Source organism: Primulina tabacum, chromosome 1, assembly GCF_025594145.1.
Source record: "Primulina tabacum isolate GXHZ01 chromosome 1, ASM2559414v2, whole genome shotgun sequence".
NCBI classification, from domain to species: Eukaryota; Viridiplantae; Streptophyta; class Magnoliopsida; order Lamiales; family Gesneriaceae; genus Primulina; species Primulina tabacum.
This window is the reverse complement of record NC_134550.1, coordinates 54,972,211-54,985,499: the sequence shown is the minus strand read 5'-3', so window position 1 is coordinate 54,985,499 and position 13,289 is coordinate 54,972,211. Positions and strand designations below refer to the sequence as shown.

The 13,289-nt window shown below is 29.9% G+C and overlaps 2 protein-coding genes across 2 annotated transcripts; one reads left to right on the top strand and one right to left on the bottom strand.

The window, feature by feature from the left end:
• Window positions 1–66: 66 nt before the first annotated feature.
• Window positions 67–2,682, bottom strand: LOC142551054 (uncharacterized protein At5g01610-like). The gene is made up of 3 exons (XM_075660099.1): window positions 2,382–2,682; window positions 933–987; window positions 67–543 (listed from the first exon to the last, which is right to left on the bottom strand). The coding sequence occupies exons 1-3, from the start codon at window positions 2,481–2,483 to the stop codon at window positions 164–166; spliced, it is 537 nt and encodes a 178-aa protein (XP_075516214.1). The 5' UTR covers window positions 2,484–2,682; the 3' UTR covers window positions 67–163.
• On the top strand, window positions 457–11,616 carry LOC142551043 (uncharacterized). The gene is made up of 3 exons (XM_075660091.1): window positions 457–583; window positions 9,550–9,667; window positions 9,789–11,616. Exons 2-3 carry the CDS (start codon window positions 9,566–9,568, stop codon window positions 11,361–11,363), a joined length of 1,677 nt encoding a protein of 558 aa, XP_075516206.1. The 5' UTR covers window positions 457–583; window positions 9,550–9,565; the 3' UTR covers window positions 11,364–11,616.
• The last annotated feature ends 1,673 nt before the right edge of the window (window positions 11,617–13,289 follow it).

The following is a 13,289-nucleotide window of genomic DNA, read 5'->3' as shown; positions in this document are numbered from 1 at the left end:
TGACCATAGCAACAAGCCAGATCCCATTGTCCATTTCATATGCCCTTCCATATTATAAAACAAATGAGAATAATAATCTCCAAGTTTTTTTTAAAAAAAATCAGCAGTTTCAAACATGGATATAGATATTACGCTAATACATAGCATCCAATCCTTTTTCGCGTCAAAATTCTTCGACTCTAATTGCATCACGAGCCATTTCATATGCATCTTTCGGCCTAGATTTCTTCACCCCGGCTGTGAACCAAACTTTATCAGACTTGTAGTTTTCGACATGGACACTCGTCACCTTAACCCACACCAACACCTTAGTCTTCAATCCTTCGATCCCGGATAGCTTTCCCCTCGACAGTGTACCTTTTACACGAGTTGAGTATCTCACAATGGAAGAATCCTTGAAGCACACCTCGCATGGAGAGGGCAAGTAGACAATGAGCTTGGATTTTGGCTCGTCGTATTCATAACACGTTATGTTTTGGGGAAACAGACCTTGAGGGAGATTGTTTTCTCGGAGGAGATCAGGCAATGACTTCGTTGGTTTTCCTGTGGAGAAAGTCAGCATACATGAAACGACAGAATCCAGGTTAGGGAATAACTGGAAACGCATTTTTTGCTACATCCTGACTTGATATTTGACTCGTATCACCTAACAGAACAACACATGGTAAATATCAAATCTCTGTAGCAAAGTATATATTATCCAGTGTAGCATAAGATTTTCAACAAACAGTTACTTTTACTCTTTGTAAAATCATTTCACATGCGTTGGCATAAAAAGTAGTTCCCATATCTTATGACTGCTTCAATCTGCCTTCAACACCACATTCCTTCGAAAATATAAACTCATCTATATTTTATAAGTGATAAGTATTGGCGATGTGGCAGTAGCCAGTAAGTCGACATACTTCGGAAATTTCTTAAATTCTGATTACCTTTGAGCTTGTTGAATACCCATTTAGCCTTCTCCTCGACTGTACTTGAAAATGTCTGCATCAGATCAAATTAGAGTCAAGAGACGAAGCTTAGTACATAGCATCTTCGAGCTGATGCCAAATGAAGTCAAAGCTAAGGATATAAAGCATTTCAAAGAGAATGTTATCTGACTCAATTTAGCAGAACAAACGGAAGAAATATAGATTATCCTCGACAAAATCTACAAGTGCTGAGTGATACAATCGAGCTAAGAAAGTAAAACACATCCAAATATTAATTGGAAGTTGATATGCATGACAATGTCTTATTCAATTGGCCATCTAATCAAATTTGCAGGGAAGTTTTGATTCTTTTACAGAACTTGAATTGACTAAAAGCGATGAATACATGCACATACCGTCAAGTTAACCATGCTAATTGATACCATGTTATTCTAGAAGATTTCATTAAAAACTGGAAGACTGGAAAACATCGACCAAAAAACTACAATGAAGATTCATCCGCCGATAAATAAATGAAAGCAAATGTGACTAATTTATACGAAGAGACGCGAAAGGAAAGGCGGATAATCCAGTCATTTATATTCATTCCATCCTGAGTCCTGACAATAATTTCCTCCTCATTCAATACACCATTCATACTATAACATTCAACAACATTCTCTTACAGGACTGCTTTGGCACATAAACTGTGGGTTCCTAAACATAATCCACAATTAGGAAAGATCCATAGTATGAGGAGGGTTGTTAAATAAACTCTCGAATTAATATTTCTACAAAATTCACGATTTCTAAAACCGACATCCTACCACTGTGCTACCTTGTCAATTCGCAATCTCAGATTTATGTTGCGACGCTAGAAACATTTGCAGTAAGCTGTTTATATTCAACATATGTCATACAAAGCTAGTCATATTTTGATGCATCCAACCATGTCTTCTCCAGAAAAATCAAGAAAACAAATAATATATCCTGACCTCAAAGCATTGACCAAACCATAAACATCTTAAAGGAGCAAGCCAAGCATTAATTAAACATTCCCTCTTCATTATCTCATGACTAAGATTTCACCACATACAACGCAAGAAACATGCCATTTTGAGGGTGGATCGTGAAACTCAAAGGATGGCGAATTGTGTGATTAGGATCCGAGAATCTTACATTCTTTTGAAAAATATCTTTAGAATTTGATAATTTCTTTGAAAAAAAAACAGAAACTCGTCGTCGCTACCATTTTCCAAGATTTAAACTTCCACCAAGAATCATAAAAAAAATCTCAATCTGACTATTCAGTTATCAAACACACAAAATTAAGCATCCATCACAAACAGAGAACATTTTCAATTAAATTCAAACCAAGCGCATACGTAATCACAAGCAAACCAAAATGCAGTCCAATCTGAAACTCAATTCAAAAAAGAAATAAAGGGTAAAGAAAAGAGGGTATACAGAGATGTCTTGGGAGATGTTGGAGATCTCTTCTTTTGCTTTCTTAGAAACCCAAAATGTACTTGCTTTCAGGCTCCCCACTTTTATCAAAGCTTTCTCCATTTTCCGCCTTTTCTTCTTCTTTGTGATCTTTGTTGTTCAAATCAAAATGGGATCACTCAAACCAATTACATGGGATTTTATCGAATCCCCTGTGTGTGTAGATTCTCTCGATCTCTTGCACTTCTTTGTGTGACTCATAAAAGTTGGTGTCACAGCTAATCTGAGTTTTGCCACTGGCTACTGAAAATAACGGCGCTCCTAAACAAGACAAGGACTGTACTAATTATTTTATTTTTTTTTATCATGTGTCGGTGGAAATTTGTATAAAGAAATTAATAATTCCATTTTGAAAGTCCTTAATTGAGGAAAATTGATAAAATAAAAATTAAACAACTCCTGTGACAGTTTCCATTTTGAAAGTCCTTAATTTATTTATTTTTTTTCAAAATAATAAAAAATTAATATGTTAAATCATAGAACAACGAAATATTTTAGAAACTTGTAACACTCCTCGATCATATATATTTAGGATTATGTATGTTTTCACAAAAGTTATTATAGAAATAAATTTTAGAAAAAAAATTCAATTTTATCATTTTTTAATGGAATTTTTTAATAAAATAATTTTTTTTTGAAATAGTTAATATATTTAATGTTGTGCTAGATTAATAATAGATAAAATAATATCAAATATGAAAATGATACTATATATTTAAAACTTTATATATTTAGGCAAGAGGTAGTAGTAACACATAATATTTGGATGAAGCCGAGTTTTATCGTTTGAATCTATATCTATATAAATATACAGATTGAATTGTGAATTTCCTTTATTATCCTCATTAAAATTGTACTCTAATGACACTTTGTCTTCCTTTTACGTAATTAGTTAATTATTATTAATTCATTCACTAATTATTATTTATTACTCTTTCACTCAATTTCATGGCATGACTACAAATAATATCAAAGTATTTGTTCAATAACTAATGATTCGAATCAATATGTAATAATATTATTTATAAATTTAATTGGTTTTGTGAAAATACCTTACAAATAATAGTAATAGTGTTATACATTCTTTTATTAAAATAATCAATATGTAATAATATTATTTATAAAATTAATTGGTTTTGTGAAAATACCTTACAAATAATAGTAATAGTGTTATACATTCTTTTATTAAAATAAATAATACAAAAAATTTCAATATATAATAATATTATTTATAAAATTAATTGGTTTTGTGAAAATTCCTTACAAATAATAGTAATAATGTTATACATTCTTTTATTAAAATAAATAATACAAAAAATGTATATTTAACAAAACAGAAACATTCTTTTATTAAAATAAATAATACAAAAAATTTATATTTAAGAAAACAGAAAATAAGAAATTATAAATTTATATGTCGAGGTTTAATCTATATCTATATCTATATTTATATACTAATAATCTATATATTTTTAAATTTAAAATTAATTACTTTAATATTTACATTGACACCAAATTCACAGGAAATCAATATCATAAATACATGTTTATTTTTTTTTTGTTTTTCATCTACTCATTTAATAATAATCATTAATATATTTTTATTTTTAAATTTAAAATTAATTACTACATGTTTTCTTTTTCATATATTCTTTTAATAATAATCATTAATACATTTTTATTTTTAAATTTAAAATTAATTACTTTAATATTTACATTGACATCAAATTCACATAAAATCACTATCATAAATACATGTTTATTTTTTGTTTGTTTTTCATCTATTCATTTAATAATAATCATTAATATATTTTTATTTTTAAATTTAAAATTAATTACTTTAATATTTACATTGACATCAAATTCACATAAAATCACTATCATAAATACATATTTATTTTTTTGTTTTTTTCATCTGTTCATTTAATAATAATCATTAATATATTTTTATTTTTAAATTTAAAATTATTTGCTTTAATATTTACATTGACATCAAATTCACAGAAAATCAATATCATAATGTTATAAATTTAAATAAATTGTTAATATTACGAACATTAAGGTAATAATGGGAAAACGAATAGAGATGAGTGTGATTAAATAAAATTAAATTATTAATAAATATTAATGTCATATAAAACATTTTTTTCCCATTTAGAAGGTAGATATATATAGATTACTTATGTATCAATAAAAATACGTGATTGAGAGAAAATGTTTATATGTAAGTGATTTCATTGCAAACATTTAAGTTATTTAATCAATTTTCAATATATGATGCTAAATACATATTACTAAATAATATATTATCTATTAATTAATCTATTAAATATAAGACTTCATTTGTGATCTTACTATTATATTATTATTATTTTTTTGTTTTACAATTTATCATGTTACTGATGTTATTTAAGTCATTTTTTATCTTAGTTTAATAAGATCATTAATAGTGTATTTAACTCAATCAAACTAATTATTATTTTAATTTACTTTTAAATTTAATTTAATTACTTAAATTTATATATTGTCGTCAAATAATAATATGAAGACAAAGGGAGATGAGTCGGACTGAATAAAAATAAATTATTAATAAATATTAATGTCATACAAAATTTCTTTCTCCCATTTAAAATAAAATTATTTTCAGACTCTTTATGTGTCAATAGAGATATGTGATTGAGAGAAATGTTTATCTGTAAGTGATTTCAAACACTGTTTTTAAGTTATTTAGTCAATTTTTTATAAATACTGCTAAATAAATATTACTAAATAATATGCTCCATTTGATCATTTTTTGTTCTTGCAATGAGAGAAGTTTTTTTTATCCTAGCGTTAATATGTTTGATTGTTATATGTCATTTGTATTGATCATGTAATTGTGTTTGGATTGTTTATGTGATTTGTTTGTTTGCACAAAGAAAAGACAAACAAAATCAAATATCCAACAAAAATGGTTATTTTTCAATTTTTATTGTTGAGATATTTTGTTAATTTTTAAACGCATAATGCATGTTTTCTGATTGCTTAGATTACTTAGTTTGAAGTGACTTACAAAATATTAAAAAAATTGAAATATTTCTTCGTTTTTACCTTATGTCTCAGAATATCAAGAGATAATATTTTTTATTTATTGGGGCAAATGTATTTCCAAACTTCTGTCTATAAATCAATATTTAATTTTTTTACGACATTATTATATTCTCTAATCAATTTTTTTTACTTAGATTGATAGAAGACATTTTAATTTGAGTTTTTATTTTCTTGCTTATATTATTTTTGTAATATTATTTATTATGAAAATAATAGGTGAACTACAAAATTTGGTAGGTCTAAGAGTCCTCTGATGAACGACAAATATGGATAAATTATTAAAATATATAATATCCAGAAGATTTTTGGCATGCGGTTTTGTTCTAATTCAATGATTATGCATGATTCTAAATTTTAATTATATCACAAGTTAACGCATGCTTTGTTGTTGCTATATATATTTTGTCAATAGTATAATATTTTTCTATGGTTTAAGAAAAATTGTGTGACTTTGAATTATATTTTTACGGCTGCTTTTCTAAATGGTTTTATTATGATTTCAAGGCACCATTTTTCATTTGTGTTTTTTTAAAGAAGTGGAATGAATATCTATAAAACGATGACATTAATAAGGTGTCTTCTCTTTATTTGAAAAAAATATTGGAAAATTTATACAAATTGTGAATAATATGAGTTAATATTTAATTTGAGAGTGATTTATGCTTTTTATTGCCCGTATATACTTCAATTTCTTTGTTATTGTACTAAATAAAATATTTTTAAACTTTGAGTTATCATTTTTTTTTTATCGAGGTTGTTTGTGTTATGATTTTTTAATTCGTTTTGGTTAGTATTGTTGGCGGTAATTGATTTTTCTGATATTATATGATGTGTCTTGTTGTTTATGTAAAAATAAGTATGAAAGTATACCAATCAAAGCCACGTATTTTGGGTCTTCTGTTCTACGAAGAAAATAATAAATGGTTTCTGTAAATTATATAATTTCTTGGTTTTTCATACATATAGTCTACGAAATGCGTCAAATTTTGAACAAAAAAGTTAAGACAAACATAGTGGATGAAAAAAAAAAAGACATGTTAAATAAAAAAAATAATGTTGTGTATTACTATGTTAGGTGCAATAATTGTCCCTGCTCGGTAGAGCCGTCGAACCGTGGTGCTTGAGCTGCTGTGCGGTTTAAAAGATTTGAGTTGCACCATTACTACTAGCTATAGCTTTGGTAAAGCGGCAAGCACTCGGCCCTACAATTGGTATCAGAGTCAAGGTCACGGGTTCGATTCTCATTGATTGCAAGGAGTGCAATTATTGGGAGGGATATTGTCGGGTGCAATAATTGTCCCTGCTTGGTAGAGCGGCCGAACCGTGGTGCTTGAGCTGCTGTGCGCTTTAAAAGATTTGAGTTGCACTATTACTACTATCTATAGATTTTGGTAAAGCGGCAAGCGCGGTCCTATATACTATGTCCTAATTTCTGTATGATATAATTCAAGCACATTTTTTATAGATATTTGAAATTAAGTCCAACTAAGTAACATGAAACATATACATATATATTAAATCATATTTAAAGCGAAATATTCAGATTAAGAATGATTCAGATTTAAATTTAAACGAAGCACAATGAGGAAGAAATTGAAGAATTGTATGTGTACGTTAAGTGTTATATATTGATTATGTTGTTACTTCATGGTTGTGCGACATATGGATGTCATATAAAATGTCAATATTTCTCAATAAAATAGTTTTCAAAAAGAAAAAATTCTTCATTCAGAAAAAGAAATACTCACTTTATTTCCTCCAATATTATCTCGATATATTTCGATGTGACTACGAGATTGTTTTTGTCTCTTTTTTTAGTCAAAGTATCTAATCAGCTAATTCATAACATATATGATAGTAGCATAGAAAACTCCTCGTCAAATAAATTCACTTAGCCAACTATTGAAACTCAAATAAAATTCTACAATATTTCATCAAATTAATTTTGACTATCATAAAATGCTCATGAAATCTAAATGGTTATATTATTAGATGTGATATTGAATAAGACAAATACTTTGACATATATTTGAATGATATCTCATATGCATATCTTAATTACATTATTCGTATCTCTTCTCAAGATTTTTAAAATACAATAATTAATTTTGTATATCGTTTCACAAGATATAAAATATTATAAAACAAAATATAAACTCGATAGAAGAAAATTTGTTTTGTTTCAATTAATAATACAATATTATGTTCTAAACGCAACAAATGAGATTGAAACTATATCATCCTTATGACATGATGCACGCAATCATTATTTCAAAGCTTTCAAAAAATGACGATCAATATGACTTTCTTGAATTGCATCAAATTAAATGAGGACACAATTTTAAAATATAGCCATTTGAAGAGATTTCAAGTATTTTTCTCACAATGATTGAGAAATAGTTGTTAAAAATTTATTAACCTTATAGCTATATGTTTATAATATTGATACTAAATATATAAAAATGATATCACAAATATCACAATATTTGAAGAAGGTGCAACACCATTCATTGATTTTGTTGTTGAAGAATATATAAGTTATACATACTTTTAGTCACAGTGAAAACTTATCGCGAGTAAAAACATTTTTTCTTAGGATTTATAGTTGATGATTGTCAAAAGCTGAAAAATCATTTAACAACAAAAAAGATAGTCGGAAACATAAGATTATCAGATAAAAACAATGTAGAAAACCGAAAAAATGTCGTGATAAAGAAGCAAACTATGAGCATGTCAGATCCGGATAAGGATTGTAAATAACATAATATATGTTAAAGACGATCAGATACTTGCTGAGCATACCAAAATAGTTATATGCATATTATAACAAACTACGACAAAGAGTTGTTGAGTTCTCAAAATCAACCAAGAAGCATATTGGAAAGTGTTTCGAGTGGATAAGATAATTTCTCTTATTCATATACCGTCTATGGTCATGATTTTTTATTTTTTATGGCTTAGTTTGTTTCAGTTGATAAATGTTATTAGCCATGTTTTAAATCATTTAAATATTATCAAAATTTCGTACATATATTTTCAACAGTTTAGGTTTTTACGTGCAACGTACGTGCATTTTTCTAGTAATAAATAAATAAAGTGATAGATTCATAGCTTGTGATCTGAGGCCCAAATCACAATGTAGAATACAAAATTTAGGTACGTTTTCACTTTTAAACTTTTTTTTATAAATTTTAACCAAATTGTCTAATTATATTTTCACAAAAAACTGTCGTGAGATCGAATTCGGTTGTGTTAGCCTTGGTCTAACATTTTCCGACGGATCTGTTATGGTTATTTCGTACCCCGCATCCCGCCCCTTAAGAAGAAGTTGCAGACTCACTCGAAATGGCATAAATGCACGAACTGCTTACCGCGCAAATCCCAAGCGAGTTGACGACCAAGTTTCTTTTAAAGAAAGCAATTCTCGAATGCTTACTTTTAATGGTAAATATATATTCGATTGACACATCTTACGGTTATAGACTCATGAGATCGGCTCACAAGAGACCAACTCATATAATTTTTTTATGCATCCTTCTAACAAGAAGTTAAAATAAACAACAAAAAAGAGATACAATGTGTAGTTTTAGAAATAGTTAATTAATTTCATGAGTTTCCAATTCCTAGACGATTTTTACAAGAAAAAGTTAGTAATATTAATTTTGTCGTATACTTCCAAGTTCATGGATTCTTGCATTGTAACAAATTGTTCACACTTCGATCATTACAATAATCTAACATTAAATTTCATAGAATAAAAGTGTGGACATGTATAGTATGCACAAATCATTCCTTGCATCTTTCCCACCATCATAACTCATTTTCTTTGCTTTCTCCCATCGGTTTTGATCAACTTCATCATCGCTTCAAGTAAGTTTTATTTCATTTCTGCAAGCATATGTTTGTAATACAACATTTAACTATTTTTTTCTTTAAAAAATTTATGGAAAATAGATATATTTCCAGATATATCTTGAATAAAAATTTAATATAATGCTGTGAGATTAATTACATTGTGATTAAATTTTTTTTCTTCCAGAATTTGATATCTGAATATGGGAGAAATTGACACAAAACCAATAGAGTCAGTTCAATCTGCAGTCTCTTTCTTTGACCACTCAAATGAGCAGAGGCAGATTAGTCCTAAAAGGGAGGAAGTAAGTTTTGATTTGATGGAGTTAAGATTTAGTTGAATAATAGCTTGGAAAATTAGAAACTATACTAAATCCAACGATCCCAATATGTTTGGGGTTGTGGGATCGATTTTTTTTCCTGTAGAAGGAATCAAAGATTGATAATGAACTCGAGATCCTAGCGAAAGAGCTCGCGAATGTTAAAGTTCAACTCGAGGTCAAGGACTCCACATATAAGCAAACTCTTCTGAAGCTAGATCACCATCAGAAAATGTCTGACGAGCTTTCGAAGTTGCTGAAGAATTCGGATCATCAAAAGAACTTCTACATCAACGAATTTCAAGAAGCCAATGCTCGTATCAACGAGCTCGAATCATCAATGAACATGATGGTGAATAGGCTATCAGAATCCGAGAAGCTTCAAGAACAGCTTACGGTTCTTAATACCGAATTGGCATCGACTCAAGGCCAACTAGTTAACATGGAGAGGGACTTTTCTTCTTTAAGGCAGGAAAAAGATTATTTTGTTGCAGAATCTGAGGTACTGAGAACTGATTTAAATGAGGAGAAGAGGAAAACAGGAGAGCTAACAAGAGAAGTTTCACAGCTAAAGGAGCAGATTCTTGGTTTGGAGATGAAAGTTGATGACATCAAACAAGAAAAAGAAGATGCTTTATTGGAGAAAAGAAATGACTTAGATTCAGCAGAGAAAGCCTTAGCTGAGGCAGAAGAGAAACTCGAAAAGGCATTGAAGGATTTAAACGTTTTTCGTGATCTGGAGAAACAGCTCGTTGAAAAGTCGGCTCATGTTGAATCATTGGAGATGGACCTCAAGCATGCAAATAAGCTTCAACGTTCCTCGGAAAATGCCGCATCTGATGCCGTTTCTGAGCTAAATAATGTGAAGGAAACTATGGAATTGCTGGAACAAAGGAACGTGGATCAGACTGGTCACATAGGTTTAATTGAGACAGAGCTTAAACAACTAAAGACTGAACTTGGGAACGCAAAGGATGAGCTAACCCGATTGGGTGAGCAATGGGAGGATGTAAAAACTAAGCTGGAGAGCTCTAAAGAAAAAGAGAATGATGCACAGGCGAAGATAGAGATGTTAAATTTTGAACTTCATAAAGCGAGATCTAAACTGGCTGCATCAGAGGCCTCTGAGGCGAGGGCGCAGAGCGAAAAATCTGCACTATTTAATGCGCTTCAAGAGATGGGGTTAGAGATCGAAGAAACCAAGAAAGAAAATCGAGCCTTAAGAGAAGAAGTGAAAACAGCAAAGCAAAGTGAAAACAGCAGTGCCCTTGTGGAAGAGATTAAGGATCCAGAAGCCAAGCCAGACGAGGAATGTCGGATGCTGATCAGAATAGATGATGTTCATGACAACCCTTTAGTGAAAACACCGAATCAAAGTGCAGGAGAGTTAGAAAACTTAAGGGAAGAGTTGGAAGTTGCGATTTCAAAGATAGGGGAGTTTCGGAACCGAGCAGAACAAGCCATTACCAGAGCTGAGGCAGCTGAGAGAGCGAAGGGGACATTGGAATTACAGATGAAGAAGATAAAAGAGCACAAGGAAAGGCGTAAGGCAGCCTTATCAGCCCTCCGTGAAGAATCGTTTTCAAGAGAGTTCAGCAGCAGCAGCAGAAGCAGCACAAATTATGATCATTCTGCCAAGAATTATCAACCTCTTGGTAAGGTTCTTAACATGAAATTTTAGTGTCAAAGATTTTGGCAAAGAATCTTTGCATAACGAGAACATTTTGGCATTGAACGTGCACTTCCATGCGTTGTAAACTCCTATATTTAGCTGTGAGTGTATCTAAAGTATGATGGATCCAAAAATATAATTTTGATAAAAGAAAAAGTGACCTTATTCGCCCATTTCGGGCTCATACTTGCTAGTTATCATCGTTTATTTGCAGACTTCGAATCAATAGTTTGAATCATTTCATTTCATTCTCATACTTCTAGTGCATCAACTCGATGTGGAGGGGAGTCTATCACAGATATCAAGCCTGGCCAGCACAGTCCTCCTACGTGATTAATAATACAGTAATGCACAACTGATATCACTGAACACGATTGATGTGGTAGATATCATGGATCAAACTAGTAGTAATTACCGAATTGATGCAAACCATTTCACAGAGAATTCTGTAGATACTTGGAGGGTCGGGTCAATGACATGCTATCGTGGGAATATTATCACAATCGTGGATCCAGCAGTATCATTGACCCAAATTCGTGAGATCATGTTTAACGCAATAAAAACAAAATTTAAATCGAACGGTAACAAGAACTCAACCTACTTCAAGCAAACCAAAAAATAGGGGCGTCAATTCGGATGGATTGGGTTGAGCAATAGTACTATTCAAAAATTGATCAACCCGAACACAACTGGAATCCGAGGCAATCCGAAAACTCTCAACCCGATCAATTCATCAACCCGTGTAGCACGATTTTGAATTTTTTAAAGAAAATTAAATAAAATTCAAAAAAATAATAATAATAATTTAATTTAAACACATAATAACAAAATCTCCCTCATATATATTATTTAAATTTGAAAGTTTAATCATAGAAAAATAAATTATATTTACTAAATCAAATAAATAATTATTTAAAAAATAAAAAGTGTTCAAAATAAATATCAAATTATGAAAATTTATGATATAAATATATAATAAATATTTTTCAGACATAAAATATATAAAAAAATATAGGCAATATTTGTTAATTGTATATTTTTTTAAAAAAAATTAAATTTTCGCTCGGGTTGACCCGAACCCAACCCGATTATTTTTTTCGGGTCAGTTATGGGGTCCATTGTGTCTGATTTTGACACCCCTACCAAAAACCTAAAATTTGATATTTAAAATCAAAAGAGAAACTTAAAAGTTGAAAGGAAAATTAAAATATCCAACCAAATAAAATAATTATGCTGGGCAACTTTATAATTAGAATAGATTTTCCCCTGCTCGTTCGTGTTCTTATATTATTACACTCATGCACACGTTTTGTACTTGTATATAATTTTTTTATTTGATTCATATTTGAATATGAGTAATATCATAATTATAGAAAATAATGAAATGTCATGATACAGTTTGAATTAATTATTATTATGTATGATCATATCATAATTATAAAAATTAACGAGGGATTAAATTACGATTTCAATTGACGATGAAACAGAAAAAAAGAAAATAGACATGACGACAAACATTTGTCTCTATTGTGCTTGGACTTAACAATAGTAATATATATACACAAAATAAATGGAAGATATTTTGAAAATTTGCAAACTATTACTTCAAATAATACACTGAGTTTGAGTGGAACAAATTCACATTTTTCTGTACATTTTGTTGATACTTGAGCAATTTTGGGGTTTCACAAACCCTCGACCACGAAAAACACACATGAATTCCACCAATCGAAAACGTAGGTCAAACCAGAGGAAGTTGTTCGGTGGAAGAAGTTTATTTGGCAAGAAAGCAAAGCCTCCGTCCTCGGAGCAAAAGATATAGTTTTCTCGGAAGAACTTATTTTGGCAGAGTTGAATCCATACCTGTCTTGTTGAGTGGTTGTGGTTCTGCCATCGGAGTTTTAAAAGGGCACAGCAATATCAAAAATCATATTT